This window comes from Giraffa tippelskirchi, chromosome 11 (genome assembly GCF_054371585.1).
Source record: "Giraffa tippelskirchi isolate mGirTip1 chromosome 11, T2T-mGirTip1v1.2.pri, whole genome shotgun sequence".
Taxonomy (NCBI): domain Eukaryota; kingdom Metazoa; phylum Chordata; class Mammalia; order Artiodactyla; family Giraffidae; genus Giraffa; species Giraffa tippelskirchi.
This window is the reverse complement of record NC_137285.1, coordinates 128,609,154-128,631,109: the sequence shown is the minus strand read 5'-3', so window position 1 is coordinate 128,631,109 and position 21,956 is coordinate 128,609,154. Positions and strand designations below refer to the sequence as shown.

Genomic DNA, 21,956 nt, shown 5'->3' with positions numbered 1-21,956 from the left:
CTAACATGACTTGGCATCCTTTATTGGCAGACTCTATCTAAGGAGTACCTCAAAGTAGGATATGCTTGTCCACAAGGTCAAATTGGAAGTGTGAAGTTGAGTGGTATTGAACAATGCCTCAGAGAAGATATCAATGAGAAATTCTGTTACCAGAGTCAGCTTCTGACTGGCAGAACTTGGCACCTGAACTGCCTTAGGCTCTAGGCTGACTGACTTAGAGAGGACACCATATGGAATAGACAAACGGTGGCCCCGGTGGACTCTTTCCCTCCATATTCTTCTTTTATTTGATCATATATTCCACTAGATAATCATCAGCTTAAAAAGTGAGAACATAGTGAAGTAGATAAGACATCACAGTTTTAACTTTGGAAAAATTACCTAGGCTTTCTGGGACTCAGTTATAATAATAATAATAATAAACAGTGTAATAGCAGCAACTAACATTTACTGAGGATTCACTCTGTGTCGGGTACTATTCCAAGCTCCTGGCATATATTATTTCCTTTCATATAATATTTTCCTCACACAGTTTGTTGTCAGAATTAAGGGAGTACCCAAGCAAAGTTCTTAGCACAGGCCCTAACCAATAATGCTAAAATGAGTTCTCCAAAAAAGCTGGCTATTTTGAATAATAATAATAATAATATTAAATTCCTCCTACTCCAAATAAAGCTCTAAGAGACTTTTTAAACTTTCAGTTAGATGGTGTCTCAACTCTTTGTAATACCTCAGCATTACCTACAACCTAACTAGTGCCTGACACATATTGAGTGATCAACAGATATTTATTAAAGAAAGAAAGACTATCCTACACTGTTTGAATGTTCTTATAAGTACATTCCTCAGGAAAGAAAGTACATAATTTTCTTCAGATTCTTAAGATATTTCATAATCTAAACAATAAGGGACCACTACTTAAAAAAAAAAAAGAATTCTGTCACTGTGTAATAAAGTCTTAATAAGACTAACAAGGAAGCAGAGAGGGAAGATTTGTGTGAAGCTGGCTCCCTACCCTAATTAGGAAATTCTCTGTGATGCCAGCCTCTGTGTTGGTATTCCAGGATGGCTCACTCTCCCCACCTGGAAATTCCTATTTGACCTCTGGGGTCATTTATGTAAGACTCTGTGAGATTACTGGCTATATGTCTAGCCTTGAATGGATGATTCAATGCTAAACAATTTCATTCTGGTTTTGTAGGAATCATAGAATGTCAGCACTGGAAAGAACTTCAGACATCGTCTATTTTGAGGTTTTCAAATTTGTAGCAGATGGGTCACTACTCGCCTACTTGCACGCATGCAAGACATCTCTAATTGGTGACAGCAATCTTTGCATCTGTGTTATTTAAATCCTTTTTAATATACTATTATTCTATGTAGCCATTAACAATTGATTGAAATTAACATCACAAGGAAACCAGTTTTCCATGCATATCATGAGTCTAACATCCTCCTATCACAGCTGGGAAAATTGAGATGACATTTAATACATCTGTGGATTAGAGGTGATCACCCTGAAGTGAGTGATATGAGGTTTTGAGATAGCAAGGGTTGTGACCACAAACTACAATCATTTTGAGTACCAAATATCATTTCCTTTGCCTCTGCTGTTATCTTTTTTTCTCATCTTTCATAGAATAAAGACTGAAACTCTTTTAAAAGATCATTTACCTATTTCCCACATACCCTTGGTGGTTAAAAGCAGAGCCTTGGGTGATGAAAAAAAATAACAAATGATTGTATGAAGTATTGTTCCATATTTTGTTCATTTTTATTTTAAACAATAAAATAGTTATGCAAAGCCAAGGGCCTCAGGTCACTCTATCTCATCTCTCAACATTCTTGAAAAAAGCACTGTGGGAAAATCTTATACTTAAATCTAGAAGATTTGGAGCTGTTGGAACTAACTGAGGATCAGTCACCTTCTGAACCTCACTTTCCTCTATTGTCATAGGAGGATATTGGACACTTCAGAGGAATAGAAAACTGGATTCCTCATGCATGGAGAAGGCAATGGCAGCCTACTCCAGTCCTCTTGCCTGGAAAATCCCATGGATGGAGGAGCCTGATAGGCTGCAGTCCATGGGGTCACTAAGAGTCGGACACGACTGAGCGACTTCACTTTCACTTTTCACTTCCATGCATTGGAGAAGGAAATGGCAACCCACTCCAGTGTTCTTGCCTGGAGAATCCCAGGGACGGGGGAGCCTGGTGGGCTGCCGTCTATGGGGTCGCACAGAGTCGGACACGACTGAAGCGACTTAGCAGCAGCAGCAGCAGCATGCATGGAAGAGAAACAATGACTCCCTGTTTAAAAGGAGATTATGAATACTTATTTCTTAGTGTGTGTGCGCCCACGCGTGTGTGTTTGTGTGTGTGTGTATGTGTGCAGATATGCACATATTTAAGGTGAGGATGAAGACTGGCTGGGGAACGATATGAAATAAAGTGCATTTCCACTTTTAAAACTAATAATGAAATAACGTAGACCTGTCTTCAAAATTATCAAACATTACTGTAGTTTTTATAACTTAGAATGGAGCTCTCCCTCTGCATTCCAAGGGCATATAAGGTCTGAGCCTCACCATAAACTTTTTTTCAGTTAATTCTACGCAAAAATGCTAGAGAAAATTGGAGTTTTAGGCAGACCAGCAGAGATTAAGTTCTGACACAGTCTAGATTTTTTGTTTCCTTTTGAGGATGGTAAGAGTGGTCAGGGAAGGGAGGATTGCTAAATATGCAGCGATCCTCTGCCTTCTTTATCATGTACTCTAAGTAAACTGGCTTAAATCCAAGCCTTTCTTTCCTTTTGCATTGGATCCTCTTTGCAGTATGAAAGTTATGAATATAAATTAGAAAATAAGCAAGTATTATACGAGAACATATTTATTGGCTGAATAATAAAACTTAGTTAAGGAGTTATGAGAATGAGAATTTCCTCTACTCGAAGTACAAATTTTCAATAAGCAAACAGAAGCAAAACCCCCAAATGAGAAAGAATACACTGGTAACCTAAATCACAGGCTTCTGGAGGTGTGTCAAGACGATCTACCTACTTCTTTGAAATGGACTGCAGCACTGATGACACACCCACACAAGGAGAGACATGGCAAATCGGCATTTCACAGGAGTTCATGACCCCCACAAAGGTCAGGCTTCTTAAACATGGCTCCTTTAACTTAAACACATACCCACAGAGGCACCGCAGACATCTCCCTGCAAAAGATGATTTGCATATAGTGTCTAGCCAGTACTCTTTAAAATAACACCCTCAAAATCCAAAAGAAAAAAGAAGACAAAGAAAAACAAAACCTTGGAGACCATGGTTAATAAATAAGAAGGAAAAGGAGAAGAAACAAGCAACTTCCATCCTCTGGCAGGCATGCTGAGCAGCACCTCTGACCTCATCTGAAAAACAGGCGATGTTGACAGCTTTCAGAGCCCAGGAGAGAAGGCTGAAAAGAGCTGTGCACAAGCTCCCTGGGCATCTTCACTTAATCTCCAGGATGGGGAACTTTAATCAGTCCCTACTGCATGAACTGTGTCCTTTTAGATGTGGCTGAAACAGGTGTCTCTGCAGAGTTTATAAAGTCCTTCTAGGAAAGGCAGGAGGCATGGCTTTAAATTGTCCTCTCCAGGTGATAAATCAGTAACAATCACATAAATAGTGTACAAAACTAAAACCACTCGACTCTCACTTTTTTTTTCTTCTTCAGGATCACTTCTGATCATTCTCCAAGTGCAAATCAGGTTATAAAAAATAATAAGTATAAGGGGAAAGTTAGCCCTGTCTCTGTCCCCCAACCTCCACCAGGAGGGCTGACTTGATGCCCTCTCCCAGGCAGTTTGCCCCTTCACCTACACTTTGAGATAATCGTTCTTCAGCCGACCTAGTCGGGTCCCATGGCTCCTGATGGTGAGGGCCAGCAGCTCATATTTGTCCCTGAGCCCCACGGAGATGTCCAGCGTTTCCTTCAGCAGGGACCTGGTGTGGACCAGCATCCCCAGGAAGTCCTCGTTGAGCCTGCTCTCTTGCCGGCTGTCCTGCTCCTGGCCCTGCTTGAACTTGCTTTCCAGCTCAGTGAGGGACTTGTCCGAATTGGAGTAGGCATCCCCGATCTGGTGGGACTCCCGCCGCAGGTACTTGCCATAGCTCTCCTCCCCGTCAAGGTCGTAGGAGATGCTCTTACTGATGCCCTCCAGCACGCGCCCCGCGTCCTCCACCTGGCGGCCCAGCACGGTGAATTCCTCCCGCAGGGTGAGGCTTAGCAGAGTGCTGGCCGGGCTCCCCTCCCCCTGGGAGCAGCGCCGGTGGTCACTCACCCTGAAGAGCAGCTGGCACTTCTCGGGGTCGTCGTTCTCCTCGTAGTCCCCGTCCGGCACAAAGTAGTGGTGCAGGGTCCCATTGGACATCTCTGGGTAGAGAGGACCGTCGAAATAGCCCTGACACAGGTGGCACAGAAAACCCATCCAGAGAAACTTCGGGAACACCATCCTGGATATTCAGGATGACCGGGGACCCCTGGAGAAGACTTTTCGTCCAGGCGCAAGGAAGGGGAGGGGGTCCCCTTGGGAGTCAGTGCCTCCCTGCGACGGCGTCAGCCTCAGTCCCAGACGCCTTGCTACACCCTGACCCCCCCTCCCCAGCTGGCTTCATGTGGCTGCGCAGCAGAGCCTGGGTAGCAGACCCCGCCGCCAGCAGCCCAGGATGCACCCTCGCTCAGAGCTCCTGCGCTCGCTCTGGTGGTTGGAACTCAGCCGGCTGTTTCCTGGCGGGATGCCGGCACGATGGGGAACCCCTCCTCCAGGGTTCTGGCTGGATGCTGGCTGGCTCCGTTGCCCGACTCTGGCTGTCTGAGGTCCCTCTTGCTCCTTGGGAAATGGAGCTTGTAGCTGGAGAGAAAGGCTCTTGCCCTCTGATAGGATTTCGACTCCTGGACTGGGTGGGAATGCGGAGATTTTCCTTTGGCTAATGATATCCTGAGGATCTTTCTGCTCTCAAATTACAGCTGGTTTCGTCACTTGGAAGCCAAGGAACAAGTTGGGAAAGAAACCTCTCACCAGGTCTCTGCTATTAAAGGTACAGGGTCTCTTTTTGAGGATTGGTAGGGAGACCCTGGAAAACAGAATTTAAACTGAAGGAACAAATGGGAAGAGGATAAATTGAATTCCCATAACAGAAAGACTGTTTAACTATTAACTATTGGGAGGAAGGGTAATTACCCTGGAGAAACGCCATTTCACAATTTTAAAGAAGTGTCAGTTAGATTGGATTCTGTGAGTATGTCTATTTTTATCACTAAAAAGTTTATGGCTTTGAAGACAATTTTGCAGTGTATGAAATGGCAGTTTTCTTTGGAAACGGTTAGTTAATTAAAATGTGCAGTAACAATACTTTGGAAGAAACAAGAATATAGAAAACTGATTAATGTATGGTTGTTAGTATGTATAGGAACAAAAGCTGAGAAATGGACTTTTGCCAGTTTAGCAAGTCAGTGGACAACTGAGATAATTGTTTAATTTCGTGAAAGCCCATCCTTGCTAAGCTCCTTCATTGCATCTTTAACCTAACACCTTTACAGCTATTGCCTCTTTTGGGACACTTAAAAAATTTTTGAAGAACAGGGGACTGGTGCTGTTATGCTCATTTTTCTGTGTGGAGAACCCAAGGGATAGAAGGTTAAACAAATTATTTATTGTCACAAAGATTACAGTTGAACCAGGCAGCATTCAGTAAGTCACTGGGTCTTTTAATTTAATTTAAAGGGGGGAAAAAAGTGTTTGTTTCACCCAGCCATCTTAGTTTTTGATTTATGAATTGCTTAGCAAATTGCCATCCTTAAGGACATCTCATTTGTTTATCACACGTTTGTTGAACATTTATCACATGCCAGAATATATTTTAGGTACTATAGAAAGAGCAGTGAGCAAAACCAAAGAGAAATCCTTGCCTCCCTAGAGCCCTACATTCTGAAACACAGAAAGAAAATTAACATAAATAAATAAGGGAGATTATATGTTGAACAGCAATAGGGTTGTGAAGGGAAAGGGTAGGAAGACAGGCAGCATCCCTATTTCTATGGTTATGTCCTCTTTCTGTCTTGAAATGTAACTGAAACACTCATGTGATTTGCCTGTGTTTATACTTATCTTCCTCTCAGAGTCACAACGCACTGGTATCAGTACCACAAAGCCCTTCTTCCTGCCATCACGTTCAATGACCTAAACCACCCTGGCTACACAGTGAGAAGCCTGGTTAAGTAACTGGATATTTACCCATGTGATGTCATATGCATAGATTATGAGGAGCATGTTAACCACACATTTTAATTTTTATCCAGTTATCTGACATCATGAAAACAGAGACCAAATGAGTTTCCTCAGTGTTTATGCTAACTAAACACTATGACTTATTTTCGTGTGTTTCAGCAGAAGACACCAACCGTCTTCAGTTGAGAGACTGGACTCTTGGAATCAAGAGCCATATTGCTTAATTCCGTTTCCCTTGGCACATTGACAAATGACAGCAGATGGATTCAAATGGATTCTTGGTTTGGCCAAGAAAAGGAAGAGGAATTTACTCTGATTCACTGCACTTCTTGCACAATCTCTTTCCTGACTTACTAACCAGGTCAACTAAACAAACCTATTTTAAGCACTTACTATACTTGTCCCCTAATATGTGCAGGGCACAGAGTTAGCTACAGAAACACAGGGTCTGCAATAAAAAGTTCACACGTATATACACACACAGTGTTTGCTTTTTCCTGAATTTTCCTCATTTAAAAGACAAACCCCATGTCACAAAGTTAGAAGGAATCTTTTCAGTGCAAGTAGCTGAAAGTCCAATGTAATCAGACTAAAGGCAAAAGGAATTCCTTGACTTACTGAAAAGTCTAAGCTTCAGTTCAGTTCAGTTCAGTTGCTCAGTCATGTCTGACTCTTGCGACCCCATGGACCACAGCATGCCAGGCCTTCCTGTCCATCACCAACTCCCTGAGTTTACCCAAACTCATGTCCATTCAGTCGGTGATGCCATCCAACCATCTCATCCTCTGTTGTCCCCTTTTCCTCCTGCCTTCAATCTTCCCCAGTGTCAGGGTCTTTTCCAATGAGTCAGCTCTTTGCATCAGGTGGCCAAAGTATTGGAGTTTCAGCTTCAACATCAGCCCTTCCAGTGAACACCCAGGACTGATCTCCTTTAGGATGAACAGGTTGGATCTCCTTGCAGTCCAAGGGACTCTCAAGAGTCTTCTCCAACACCACAGTTCAAAAGCATCAATTCTTCGGCACTCAGCTTTCTTTATACTCCAACACTCACATCTGTACATGACTACTGGAAAAACCATAGCCGCGACGAGATGGACATTTGCTGGCAAAGTAATGTCTCTGCTTTTTAATATGCTGTCTAGCTTGGTCATAACTTTCCTTCCAAGGAGTAAGCATCTTTTAATTTCATGGCTGCAGTCACCATCTGCAGTAATTCTGGAGCCCAGAAAAATGAAGTCTGCCGCTGTTTCCACTGTTTCCCCATCTATTTGCCATGAAGTGATGGGACTGTATGCCATGATCTTAGTTTCCTGAAATTGAGCTTTAAGCCAACTTTTTCACTCTCCTCTTTCACTTTCATCAAGAGGCTCTTTAGTTCTTCACTTTCTGCCATAAGGGGGGGTGTCATCTGCATATCTGAGGTTATTGATATTATTCCCGGCAATATTGATTCCAGCTGTGCTTCATCTAGCCCAGCGTTTCTCATGATGTACTCTGCATATAAGTTAAATAAGCAGGGTGACAATATACAGCCTTGACGTACTCCTTTGCCTATTTGGAACCAGTCTGTTGTTCTATGTCCAGTTGTTCTAACTGTTGCTTCCTGACCTGCATACAAGTTTCTCAAGAGGCAGATCAGGTGGTCTGGTATTCCCATCTCTTTCAGAATTTTCCACAGTTTATTGTGAGCCACACAGTCAAAGGCTTTGGCATAGGCAATAAAGCAGAAGTAGATGTTTTTCTGCAACTCTCTTGCTTTTTTGATGATCCAGTGGATGTTGGCAATTTCATCTCTGGTTCCTCTGCCTCTTCTAAAACCAGCTGGAACATCTGGAAGTTCATGGTTCTTGTATTGCTGAAGCCTGGCTGGAGAATTTTGAGCACTACTTTACTAGCGTGTGAAATGAGTGCAATTGTGTGGTAGTTTGAGCATTTTTTGGCATTGCCTTTCTTTGGGATTGGAATGAAAACTGACCTTTTCCAGTCCTGTGGCCACTGCTGAGTTTTCCAAATTTGCTGGCATATTGAGAGCATCACTTTCACAGCATCATCTTTTAGGATGTGAAATAGTTCAACTGGAATTCCATCACCTCCACTTGCTTTGTTCGTAGTGATGCTTTCTAAGGCCCACTTGACTTCACATTCCAGGATGTCTGGCTCTAGGTGAGTGATCACACCATCATGATTATCTAGGTTGTGAAGATCTTTTTTGTACAGTTCTTCTGTGTATTCTTGCCACCTCTTCTTAATATCTTCTGTTTCTGTTAGGTCCATACCATTTCTGTCCTTTATTGAGCCCATCTTTGCATGAAATGTTCCCTTGGTGTCTCTAATTTTCTTGAAGAGATCTCTAGTCTTTCCCATTCTATTGTTTTCCTCTATTTCTTTGCACTGATCATTGAGGAAGGCTTTGTTATCTCTCCTTGTTATTCTTTGGAACTCTGCATTCAAATGGGTATATCTTTCCTTTTCTCCTTTGCTTTTCGCTTCTCTTCTTTTCTCAGCTACTTGTAAGGCCTCCTCAGACAGCTATTTTGTTTTTTTGCATTTGTTTTCCACAGGGATGGTCTTGATCCCTGTCTTCTGTACAGTGTCATGAACCTCTGTCCATAGTTCATCAGGCACTCTGTCTATCAGACCTAGTTCCTTAAATCTATTTCTCACTTCCACTGTATAATTGTAAGGGATTTGATTTACGTCATACCTGAATGGTCTAGAGGTTTTCCCTACTTTCTTCAAGTTAAGTCTGAATTTGGCAATAAGGAGATCTTAGCCACAGTCAGCTCCTGGTCTTGTTTTTGCTGACTGTATAGAGCTTCTCCATCTTTGGCTGCAAAGAATATAATCAATCTGATTTCGGTGTTGGCCATCTGGTGATGTCCATGTATAGAGTCTTCTCTTGTGTTTTTGGAAGAGGGTGCTTGTTATGACCAGTGCGTTCTCTTGGCAAAACTATATTAGCCTTTGCCCTGCTTCATTCTGTACTCCAAGGCCAAATTTGCTTGTTACTCACAGTGTTTCTTGACTTCCTCCTTTTGCATTCCAATCCCCTATAATGAAAAGGACATCTTTTGGGGGTGTTAGTTCTAGAAGGTCTTGTAGATCCTCATAGAACCATTCAACTTCAGCTTCTTCAGCTTTACTGGCTGGGGCATAGATTTGGATTACTGTGATATTGAATCGTTTGCCTTGGAAACATTCAGAGATCATTCTGTCATTTTTGAGGTTGCATTCAAGTACTGCATTTTGGACTCTTTTGTTGACTATGAGGGCTTCTCCATTTCTTCTAAGGGATGCTTGCCCACAGTAGTAGATACAATGGTCATCTTAGTTAAATTCACCTGTTCCAGTCCATTTTAGTTCACTGATTGCTAAAATGTCGATGTTCCCTCTTGCCATCTCCTGTTTGACCACTTCCAATTTGCCTTGATTCATGGACCTAACATTCCAAGTTCCTCTGCAATCTTGTTCTTTATAGCATCGGACCTTGCTTCTATCACCAGTCACATTCTTTTTTAACTTAGGTCTGTCCAGAATCTAGTTTTTCTCTCACTGTGTTTTAGTTCTACTTCCTCAGTTTATATTCATTCTTGGGCAGTCTCTTTAATTTGTGGTTCCAAGATGGCTACCAGCGTCTTCTGGGGTTACAGACTTCTTTGTTCACATCTAGCAGGAATGGCAGATTAGATTTCCTGGTAGCTCAAATTCAGGTCCTTCAGATCAACCTCAAATTCCACTGTTGACCTGATATAGATCTTTAATCCATTCTTGAATGAGGCTGATCACAGAGGTTTGGGATAAGCCTCTGGACTTAAGACAATAAGGAGCCAATTGTGTGGCTGGAGGTAAGGTACCAGGCAAAGGATACGGCTGGGAAACAGGAACCTGCTTAGGAAGGGGACAGCATGAGAATAGATTCTGGCCAAGTATCTGCAAATATTTCCCCTTCCCCCTGCTTTTGTCTTCAGTACCCACTTCTGAAAGACAGGGGCACCCCATTGCACCCCATTGCAGTGGTGTGCTGGTAAGTGCTTAACAGCTGGCTTCAGGGGAGAAAGGAGACCTCTTCTACCATTTACTGATTTCAGTGGGGCAAATACTCTCACCATATCCAATGCCAGTGAATGTAGATTTAGGAAGCTGTACAATGAAACATCATTGTATAGCATTCTTATGGTCCACTTACTTTAGACACAGATAACCACAAAGGCACGGAATGTAGTCAAATAATCAAGAAATGATGAGTCTTACTTATGCATTCCCTTTATTTTAGTATAATTTATTTAGTTGTAAGTTTAAATAACAAATTTTGATAAAGACAATCGATGTTTAACAACTGACTTGCAAAATTCCTGAAAACCTAACAATTAGCTCTCATGAGCCAGTGCTAGTCAGCTACAGCCCACTGCAACTTTTTGCATTAAACTCTTCATTTTATTCATTTTTAAAAAGCATTTGTTCACACATTCTTTGTTTATGCACAGTTCCATCTTGGACTGCTCTTCTAGGTTCAGAGCTAAGGTGGGCTTCTGAGGATAGGTCGAAAATAAATGAAGCCAGAGGAAAGCTTTAAACACAGACATGCCACGCAGAGGACTTTGAAGAGTAAAATCAAAAAGCACTATCTGCTGAAAGGGACAGCAATTGAGTTTAAGACTGAAAATTAGAGACAAGTTGAAGGATAGGAACTGTGTAAATTCAAGAATAAAGGAGGACCTCTGGGGTAAACACAGAGGATCTGATAACTCAGATGGTAAAGAATCTGCCCGCAATGTGGGAGACCTGGGTTCTATCCCTGGGTCGATCTTTGGGGGAAGATTCCCCCAAAGAAGGGAATGGCTACCCACTCTAGTATTTTTGCCTGAAGAAGTCCATGGACAGAGGAGCCTGGCAGGCTACAGTCCATAGGGTCACAGCAACTAACACTTTCACTTTCTGGGACAGGGACCAAAGTCATGTAGATGTCCTGTAGACAAGCACTGCTTTCCAATACCAGCTGCTTATATGCAGTTCTTGTTATGCAGTGACAGCAGGGTAGGCTAACTTAAAATTTGCTTATTCTTTATTCTTTTCAGTGCACTAAAATCTTGTTCCTTTGATATAGTTCCCACTCCAGAGAGAATTACTGAATTACTGAGACCAGGAATTCAGGTTGTCACCATGAGCCTAAACATTCATAAGATATCTTAAGCTCTGTGATCCTCTGACTGTTTCTGATTATGATAATGGTAGAACTTTTATAGAAAACAGGCTTCTATGCATTAAATATAAGAAAGGTTGGGGAGATTAGGTTCCAATATATAGTCTTTTAGACTATATTTGGATTGCAACCCACAAGGAGCCTCTGGGAAGTGGAGGCTCCAACGTCCTCCCAAAACTGTCAAGAAAAGAAAGTGAAAGTGAGTCACTCAGTCTCGTCCAACTCTTTGCAACTCCAAGGACTGTAGCCCGCCAGGCTACTCTATTCATGGAATTCTCCAGGCAAGAAGACTGGAGTGAATACTCATTCCTTTCTCCAGGGGATCCAAAACTGTCAGGCTAAAGACAAATGAGTAAAGACAAATGAAAGACAAACGAATAAAGGGAATTTAGTCTGGACCAGAATGGGGGTCCTGGAGTGGTAGAAGAGGAGAAAAAGTTGGGGAAGATGAGTAGGACACAGTATTTAACACTTTGGGGATTATGTGATCAATTAACATGTCAGTAGCATTTATTGAGCAGCTATTGTTTACAAAGGGTGGGAAGGAGACAGGGATAGAAATGGATGGGAAAAAAGAAAAGAGAAAGGAAGGGAAAAGGTAGCCAGGAAGAAAGGAAGAAAAGACCCAAAGAAGAAAAGAGGGAAGATAGTGGGATATATTTTGATTTTCTAGTTGACTATTTGTCACATTAACTCAGTAGAGTGCTTATTATTATTTACTATAAGAACATTGGTTAAGGGAAGAGGAGAGTTAATTAGTAATCACAAACACACAAATTTCCCATCAAATATATGCAATAAACTAACCTATGAAAACATAAATAGAATGGTTACAAGGAAATGAGTATAGTGTGTAAAGAGAGTGATCAGCTCTCCAATCCTTCTCTGTTAGTCAGAATAGTCATGATATGCTGTGGTAACAAACATCACTAAATGCTAATACAGAATTCAAGTCTACTGCAGGTCAAAGTAACTCAGTTAAGTGTCCTTTGTGTGGCAACTATGCCTCACTATTTACAGCATAAGACCTCCTTGGTTAATGTGGCAGGAAAAGAGGGCTCCAGAGAGACTCATGCTGTACTGAAATGCAGTGTCTTAGAAGTGACACATGTCACTCTGTACACAGCCTATGGCCAGGGACCTGGCCCTGCCTTGGTGCAAAGAGAAGGGGAGTCTAATTCTTTCATGTGCCCAGAAGGAAAGGAAAAGCAGATGAAGATGAACACTAGGTATCTCTACCACACGTTCCAGAAAAAAAGGCTGTTAGAAACGTTCTAGAATTGCTAAACAGGAAATGAGGATGTAGGTTGTGAAATAGGTTCCACAATAATACAACTATTTCTTATTTTCAGCTAGGATAGAAAATACACAAGAAAAGACTATAAGCATTTATTTCATTGTCACTACCAGATACAAGGAGTTGGTGTTGTTTTCCACTCATTTCACCCAGGAACACAGTCCACACCAATTACAGAGGAAAGAGCTAGGGAGAGTCATAGAGGTGGAGGTAGGAGAGTCTGAAGGGATGGAGGAAGGTCAAGAGTATGAGGAAGGTTTCCAGGAAGGTATGGTGGGGAAGCATGCTATCAGGTGTGTGTGTGTGTGTGTGTTAGTCAGATGTCCAACTTTTTGTAGCCACATGGACTGTAGCCTTCCAGGCTCCTCTGTCCACAGAATTCTCCAGGCCAGAATACTGGAGTGGTTTGTGATTCCCTTCTGCAGGGGATCTTCCCAACCCAAGAATAGAACCTGAGTCTCCTGCATCGCAAGCAGATTCTTTACCACTGAGCCACCAGGGAAGCCCATAATATCAAGTAAGGGACCGCAGATCAGCTTAGCTGAAGGGGATTCTGAGGAGAGAGGCACTTGAAACAATGTACATGTGGAGAGTGGGGGGAGAGGTGAGGGAGGAGGACAGTTAAATCATCAAGGAGGAGATGCATCATTGAAAATGAGAGCTAGGGGGTCCAGAGGAGAGGAGAATGCTACAAAAGGCTGTGTCTTGAGCCAGAGGATCAAATTGTGTGATCAATCACCATGCCATGAGTTGTTATAAGGACTCAGAGTCATTTGGGAGGGATTGTATCCTCCATTGCAGATGCCTCGATGGCTTCTCATTGCACTTTGACTGAAATTTAGTTCCCTTAACTATCCTCTCAGGTCTTGCACTGTCTGATTCTAGCTTCTCAATTTCCATCTCCTGCAACTCCCCACTCTGTTCACTGTGCCTAAGCCATAGGGGCTTCTTATTCAAATTTGTTCTCATCTCAAATCTTCGCTCATCCTGGCCTCCCCGCCTAGCATCCTCTTACCTAACTGGTTTCCTGGCTCATACCTTCTCATCTCTCATGTCTTGACTGTAATGTCATTTCCTCTCAAGTCCCTCCTTGGTTTCCAGATTTTAATTAGTTCTCCTTAGCATTCCCTTTGATACCACCCTGTTCTTTTTCCCTCATGGCACTTTCCATTATTTAAAATTGTACTTTATGTATTTATTTATTATAGGTTTGTCACTCCAGCTCAACTTACAGCATATAAAGATAGGAGCTATGTTCACGTCTATCTCCCAGAGCCTGGCACAGTGCCTGAATCACAGGAGGTGCTTAGTGAATATTTTTTGGCAAACTCTAGGCTAAGTTGGTCACTTCCTATTTAGCGTTTGACAAAATGTTTCTGTAGTGTTTCAGAGGTACTTTTTCTTTGTTCTTTTATAATATGTATTGCATTGTGTTGGGTTATCTGTTAAACTGGTCTATCTCCCCTAATTAACTGTGAGTTCTCAAGGGTAAAGTTATGTTTTATTTACCTTTATTGTCTCTGATTACCACAGAGCCAAGTGTATAGCAAGGGCCAATATTTGTTAGTTTTATGACAGCTAAACTGTAGAATTTAAGGAATTCTATTATTTAATGATACTCAGATAATAGTCTTATTTGTGTACATGTTTTATCCAGCCAACAGTCAGCCAGTGATGTCTCACACTTAATCTGGATGATCCTGGCAGGAGGGAAGAGAAAGAACCTCATGAATTCCAATGTTCAGAACATTCAGAAGGGAGTATCACTCAGAAGGGTAACTTTTGACCTACTCTTAAGTAAACTATGCAGCAGTCTGTACATGTGATTCTAGAGTGTTCTGGTCTGAAAGCTTCAGAAGCATAAGACCACCCTGCAGGGTAGCTTGTTATTTGCCTAGTAAAGATTTCCACTTTTCTGCTGTTGAAAGCACATGCCTGGGTTGTGATCAAGCCAGATTGGAGAAGAATCTGGCCTTGTTTAGTGCTTTATTTTTTCTTATTTTAATTCTGAGGTCTGATAGAATTGGAGGAAATGAGAAAAGGTGAATATGAAAGACTGACTATATTGGTCTCACTTCAATTCTGCAAGCGCTTTATTTAGCAGCCACATGGAAAACAAGGAGGATTAGATGCAGTTCCACACTCTGTGGAATTGTGGGGAACATGGGGTGCGAAGAGTCCACAAATTGAAGTGTACAGTGAGGATCGTAAAAGGAGGTTCCACAAAGACTGTGATGATTTGAGGGAGGTGAAGCTCACATCTGATTGGGAACAGAACAAGTGTCATGGAATTTTTAAGCCAAGAGCTGAGGTTACCGAGGAACAAAGGGGCTGAGTCAATCCCCTTATTTAAGGCATTCTGCTGTTTCTGGTCTTAATAAAACTTACAAAGGAGCCCACAAAGTGGCCAAATAGATGCCCCTCAGAAATAAGACTGAGCAGGAAATGGAGGATTGTGGCAGGGTTAATGTTGGCATTTTTCTGTCTTTTCTTTGTTAGACAAGAGGAATGTCTTCCACACTTGGGTTTCTTGATTCTTGGCTGCCTTTTCTTTTTCAAGATCTTGGAGACTTTTAAATTGTCCTGCAGTGAACAAGTCCTTGATTATGCTTTGTCACCAAGTCTAATTTTTAATTCTAAAGAAATGCAGTTGGAATAGGATAATAGAGGCTATTTTGAAGATGAGTCAAAAAGGCTTGTCTCTATTGCTTTTGGGAGGAGAAGTCTGAAGAGACTTCACAAAGCTGATTTCCAGACCTTAGTTCCAAGCTGGACTCGATTCACTCCACTTCTTATTTTGCAGCTTTGTTTATGCCACCTAGTGAATACCCACACTTTAACTCTCACTTTTCCACCTACTCCTCATTGCGTCCTTATCACCAATAAACCCCCATGATCCCAAGTGTCAAACAGGTGGAGGGAGAAGAGTCAACTCATCCAGACATTGGTCATAAAACAATTCACTTATATATGCTTATTAGGTATTGAATTAAAATTTTTTAATTTTTTAGGATATTTTTTAAAGTGGGCCATTTTTTAAGTCTTTATTGAATTTGTTACAAAATTATTTCTGCTTTAGTTTTAGTTTTTTGGCCCCGAGGCATGTGGGACCTTAGCTTCCTGACCAGGAATAGAACCCACACCCCTTGCATTGGAAGGTCAAGTGTTAACCACTGGGCCATTAGAGAAGTCCCAGTATTAAATCTTAATTTAGGCATGTGTTTGTTTGAAACTGGGATGCTCTTCAATTTGATCATGTTCAGAGTAGGTCTTACCAATTTAATACTGACCATATGTTTTGACTGGTGGCTATAAGAGGACTTAGTGGTATAGATTTGACATGATTCATTAGTGTGATTAAGACTCTTCAACAGAGTTTGTGTATCATGTAGCTAACGATTGTTTAGACTGGGCAAACATTCTCATTTAGATAAACATGTTCTGCAATTTTTTTTTTTTACAAATAACTCTTGGTTTGTTGGAAATGAGTCTGAGTCATAGCCTATCTTATCTTTAGAATGCTATTGCAGCTCTGAAATGATCAGCAAATAAAAGAGTAGAAGGAGCTATAAAAGGAAAGTATGATATATTTGGTTACATTAAAAAGTGTATATAAAAATCATTATAATGATAAGGGGCTAATAAATAAAACATACAAAACATTCATACAACTCAACAGCAAAAAAAGTAAACAATCTGATTAATAAATGGGGAGATCTGAATACACATTTTCTAAAGAAGACATACAGATGGTCAACAAGTACACAAAAAGATACTCTGTATCCTTAGTCATCATAGAAATGCAAATCAAAACAACAATGAGGTGTCTCACACCTATTCAAATGGCTATTATCAAAAAGACTAGAAATAACAAATGTTGGGTGAGGGTGTGGAGAAAAGAGAAATTTTTGTGCTGCTGGTGGGAATGTAAATTGATGTAGCCACTGAAGAAAACAGTATAGAGATGCCTCAAAAAGTTAAAAATTGGAATCCCATATGATACACCCTGGGTATTTATCCAAAGAAAACAAAAACACTAATTTGAAAAGATGTATGCACTGCAGCATTGTTTACAGTAGCCAAGATATGGAGACAAACTAAGAATCCATCAATGGATAAGTGAATAAAGAAATTGTAATATACAATGGAATATTATTCAGCTGCAAAAAGAATGAAATTTTGCCACTTACAACAACATGGGTGGAGTTCAAGGGCATTATACTAAGTGAAATAAGCCAGACAGAGAAAAATATGATCTCTCTTATATATGGAATCTAAAAAAAATTTTTTTAAATAAAAAACCCTAAGTCCACAGACACAGAAAATAGATTGGAGGTTGCCAGAGACAGAGGGTGATGGGTGGGAAAAATGAATGAACTGTTGTTGTTGCTTTTGTTTTATATAAAGTGAGTTAAAAATTATTATAGTCATAAATAAATTGGGACAACATTTATTTATGACTATAACAATTTTGAAAGTGGGATATTAATGGGTCTGACCTTTCTACAAAGCAATATGCAGAGATTTAAATTTTTTCATATCCTTAGACCTAGCAATTTTGTTCTTAGAATATAATCAGAAACATAAACAGAAATGAATAGATTTATTAGCAAAAATGTTCATTGCTGCATTGTCCAAGAACGGACACCTAGAAACAAGAAAGATGTCTCAAATAGGAAAAGAATTAAATACATGGTACACCCATATGTTGGAGGGTTTTTGCATCTTTCTTTTTAAAGTCTTTATTGAATCTATTTCAATGTTGTTTCTGTTTTATGCTTTGTTTTTTCCTAAGAGGCATGTGGGGTCTTAGCAGGGAAGTCCCAATTTGCATCTTTTGAAAATTAGTTTTTTTAATAAAATGGGAAATAATCATGATACAATACTATTAAGGTGTTTATGTATTTACATATAATATTGTATCATGATTGCTTCAATCATAAATACCTTAATAGTATTATATCATGATTGTTTCCCATTTTATTAAAAAAAAAAACTTTAATTTTCAAAAGCATCTGGTCCCATCACTTCATAGGAAATAGAAGGGGAAACAGTGGAAATAGTATCAGACTTTATTTTTTGGGGCTCCAAAATCACTGCTGATGGTGATTGCATCCATGAAATTAAAAGACGCTTACTCCTTGGAAGGAAGGTTATTACCAACCTAGATAGCATATTGAAAAGCAGAGACATTACTTTGCCAACAAAAGTCCATCTAGTCAAGGCTATGGTTTTTCCAGTAGTCATGTATGGAAGTGAGAGTGGACGGTGAAGACAGCTGAGCGCCGAAGAATTGATGCTTTTGAAGTGTGGTGTTGGAGAAGACTCTTGAGAGTCCCTTGGACTGCAAGGAGATCCAACCAGTCCATCCTAAAGGAGATCAGTCCTGGGTGTACATTGGAAGGACTGATGTTGAAGCTGAAACTCCAATACTTTGGCCACCTCATGCGAAGAGATGACTCATTGGAAAAGACCCTAATGCTGGGAAGGATTGGGGGCAGGAGAAGAAGGGGACGACAGAGGATGAGATGGTTGTGTGGCATCACCGACTCGATGGACATGAGTTTGGGTAAACTCTGGGAGTTGTTGATGGACAGGGAGGCCTGGCATGCTGCGATTCATGGGGTCACAAAGAGTCGGACACGACTGAGCGACTGAACTGAACTGAACATGATTGCTTCCCATTTTGTTAAAATGGTTAATACAGAAAACAACCACAAAAGTAACAACACAAAGCCAAGCTGGTGATATGACAAAAGGTTTAGTTCTATGGATAGATTGTAGGTAATGCTATGTTCTTCTTTAATTTGGTGTGCTTTCTTCACATTTTCCACAATAGGAGATAGTATGAATTTGGGGAAGAGAAAGAGAAACAAAGAAAGGACTGTAGTATATAGAGATATGAAAGGGTGAAGAGTGTTAGTTGCTCAGTTGTGTCTGACTCTTTGCAACCCCCTGAATCATAGCCCACCAGGGTCCTCTGTCCATGGAATTCTCCAGACAAGGATACTGGAGTGGGTTGCCATTCCCTTCTCCAGGGGATTTTCCCAACTCAAGGATCTAACCCGAGTCTTCTGCTTTGCAGCTGGATTCTTTACTGTCTGAACCATCAGGGAAGCCCCAGTATAGAGGTATACAGAGGTAGAAAAACATTCTGAAAGCCCTCACCTCCTGGAGTGCCTCCGGAATTCACATTTTTTAGGCAGAATTCTTCCCTAATATCCTGATTCTGGGTCTACAGACTCTCCCGTCCATTGTCTCTTAAACTGCCTGCACTGTGGAGCCAGATACCCAAGTCCTGGGGATTCAGAAGCCTCTGGCAGATTCATTCCACTGTCAAAATAAAACACAGCATGTTCCATTACAGTGTAGGTTTGAAGTTAAATTCCTAAATTTTCATGGATTGGAATTTTTGTCTCCAGTATTATTGATTGGACTGGGGGGCAAGATGAGAGGAGATGAAATTCCTATGTGTTGCAGAGTAATATTTTGTGATAAAAACTTCTCTACACTAGGCTAGATGAAGAGTTTCTAACCAGAAATCTTAAATTCCAGGAATTAGAGGCAAACTAAATAATCCAAGACAACTGGATTTTAATTTTTTCTTTCTCACTTTCAGGTCCTTTAATATTTATTAAGACTGCTACTTTACAGATTTTGATTCACACCATCACCTAAATGGAAGAGGTTTCTATTAATACCATGAAGGCAACTTCATAGTCTAATTTGTGTCCTGTTATATATACGATAAAAATTTTAAGTCCATAGCATTAATTAGATGCCATATGTTTTTTCTCTTTCATTTCTTTTAATATAAACAAAGGTTTCCTTCAGCAATGTTTAAACCAAGTTTCAAGATGTGTAGAAAATGTGGTTTTTGTAGAGAAAATGGTGGAAAAGTTATAATTTCCTATTTTTAAAGACGAAGAAATAAAAAGAGCAGGTTTTAATGAAATTTAACAGCAAAATTTGTCTTGGTCTTAACACTAATCATGGAAAATACCCTGTAAGTATTTTTTTCAATGCTGTGAAGTAAAAAAACAAAGTTTGGATTTTAAGAAAGTTTAAAAATAGAGTGTGTACTACCTAGGAGGTCTGTCAAGTAACCAAGTAACTGATGATGTTCAGAAAGACTATTAACGGTATAAAAAGATAGAGAATCCTTTCTCCTTTTTCCTTTCCTGTAAGTAGACTAGTGTCTAATACAAATGGACAGCAAATTATAATTTATGAATAGTGGCCAGACTTGTGACTTACAATAACCCTGTTGTGACAACACAGTAATATAATAGTGTTTACGCTGTTTAATATAGAGGGAACACAAAATAAAAATGTTCTCAGTCTTAGAGATTTTAGTTAGTAATAAGGATACTGAGCCACTTTACTGTGGGATATGTCACTGGGGTCCATGTTTGTTTGGATAAGATGAGAAAGAGGCTTTCTGCTTAGGATAAGCCATCTTCCTCTTTTCTCTTCCCAAGTGGTTTATTGATAATGGCTTTATCTCAGAAGCAGGGGCCAAATGGAAAAAGGACAAAATAATCCCCAGAGAAGAAAAATGTTCTTTCAGGAATTACATAAACAAGTTTTAAAAATAACTAAAAGTGATTTGTCATTAAAGATTTGCTTTCCACTTGTAGAAGGATTTTTACAATCTTCAGTTAGAAGAAAACATTTCTTATTTTTAAACCTCTGTGGTCCTCCTTGGCTCAGGTATGGCTGAATTCCAAAGCTGCTTGAAGAGAAGGAAAGGATTAGCTTCGGAATGGTGAATTCACTGTAGTTTATATTTGTGAATGTGGAGATCCAACAGCTGACAGGAAGGTGAAGAAGCAAGCATTCAAATGTTAAGCCTACATGAAACCAAACATCAGGCTATTTGGATACATTTAGACTTTGGATGCTTGGTAATGTATAGGCAAAATATTCCTATGTTTTCTTCTTTCTCTAGATATTTTAATATACCAGGAACCTGGGCTTAGAATCCTAAACATGAAGAGGTGTGTGGGTATTTTAATTTGAAGAAGAAAAACTTTTGATTGAAAAATGCCATCCCAAATAACAAAAACCAGAATATTATCACAGTATGTAAACTCAAATATCACAGGGAAAAATAAGACATTAAGAAATCACCACATTGATTTGTCCTTCTGCCTAAAATGGCATAACACAATTTGAATGTATCTTGCAACCCGAAAGTAACTAAAACACCAGACATAATACATTAAAAAACAGTTTCAAGACATCACGCCTTGGGCAGTGGAGAACAGTGACCCCTGAGAGAGAGGAAACCAAACATGAGTAGGGAGGGGAGCTCAGGGGGGGCTTGAAGTCCAGGGAGGTTACGTTGACTAGTGCTGAGTCATGGAGAGGATAGAATTGTACAGAGTAGGAGCACAGGAAATATGCGGAGGATCTCTTTGAAGTCTTCAGCTGAGTGTTAGTAAGCACAGGCATGTGAGGCAACTACCAGAAGCGGAGAAAGAACTGCCCAAAGGACTGAGAGGAAACAATCTCTAGAGTTCACACAGGGCTGGGAAGAAGTCCAGTTTCATCCAGGCAGAGTAGAAAGCTTCATGTTGAAGAGATTAGTCAAGAGAATTTTGCCTCAGTAGTGGGAAAATGTTAATCAAGTTCTAAATGCTGCTCTGCAGGCTAAAGCGCTCACAAACAAAACCTCTAAAAATCAAAATTATTTCCAGGTAACACACCCAATCCCACAACAAAACTCCAGGGTGTTTATAAGACCATAAAAATATACAACACCAAACAATGTAAAACTCCTCATTAGTTAAAAATTAGCAGGTGTCTACATTTACTAGGCACTTTTCATCTAGAGAAATGAGGAGGAAAGTCAATCAATCATAACTGACCCAGAAATGACACCAATAATTGAACTAGTAGACAAGGACATGAAAATAGTTATGTAACTGCTTTCCATTTATTCAGAAAGCTAGAGGAAAGACTGATGATGTTGAGGAGAGACGAGGAAAATATAAGGAAAATATAAATAAGAACCAAACCACCCACAGATATGAAAATGAAAACATTTGAGGTGTAAATTAAACCAGAGTGGATTAAAGGTAGCTAACACACACAGAAAAAAAAAAAAGATTAGCAAGCTTGAAGACATAAAAAATGTAAACGTATTTATATGTAAATATAAATATTCAACAGAAAATATAA

The 21,956-nt window shown here is 40.2% G+C and overlaps 1 protein-coding gene across 1 annotated transcript; it reads right to left on the bottom strand.

The window, feature by feature from the left end:
* Positions 1 to 2,873: 2,873 nt before the first annotated feature.
* FIBIN (fin bud initiation factor homolog) lies at positions 2,874 to 4,921 on the bottom strand. The gene has a single exon (XM_081539052.1). The coding sequence runs from the start codon at positions 4,495 to 4,497 to the stop codon at positions 3,862 to 3,864; it is 636 nt and encodes a 211-aa protein (XP_081395178.1). The 5' UTR covers positions 4,498 to 4,921; the 3' UTR covers positions 2,874 to 3,861.
* Positions 4,922 to 21,956: the final 17,035 nt, after the last annotated feature.

What these genes read in the sequence shown, in the direction of transcription:
- FIBIN (XM_081539052.1), bottom strand. Translation starts at nt 4,497, where the DNA reads ATGGTGTTCCCGAAGTTTCTCTGGATGGGTTTTCTGTGCCACCTGTGT.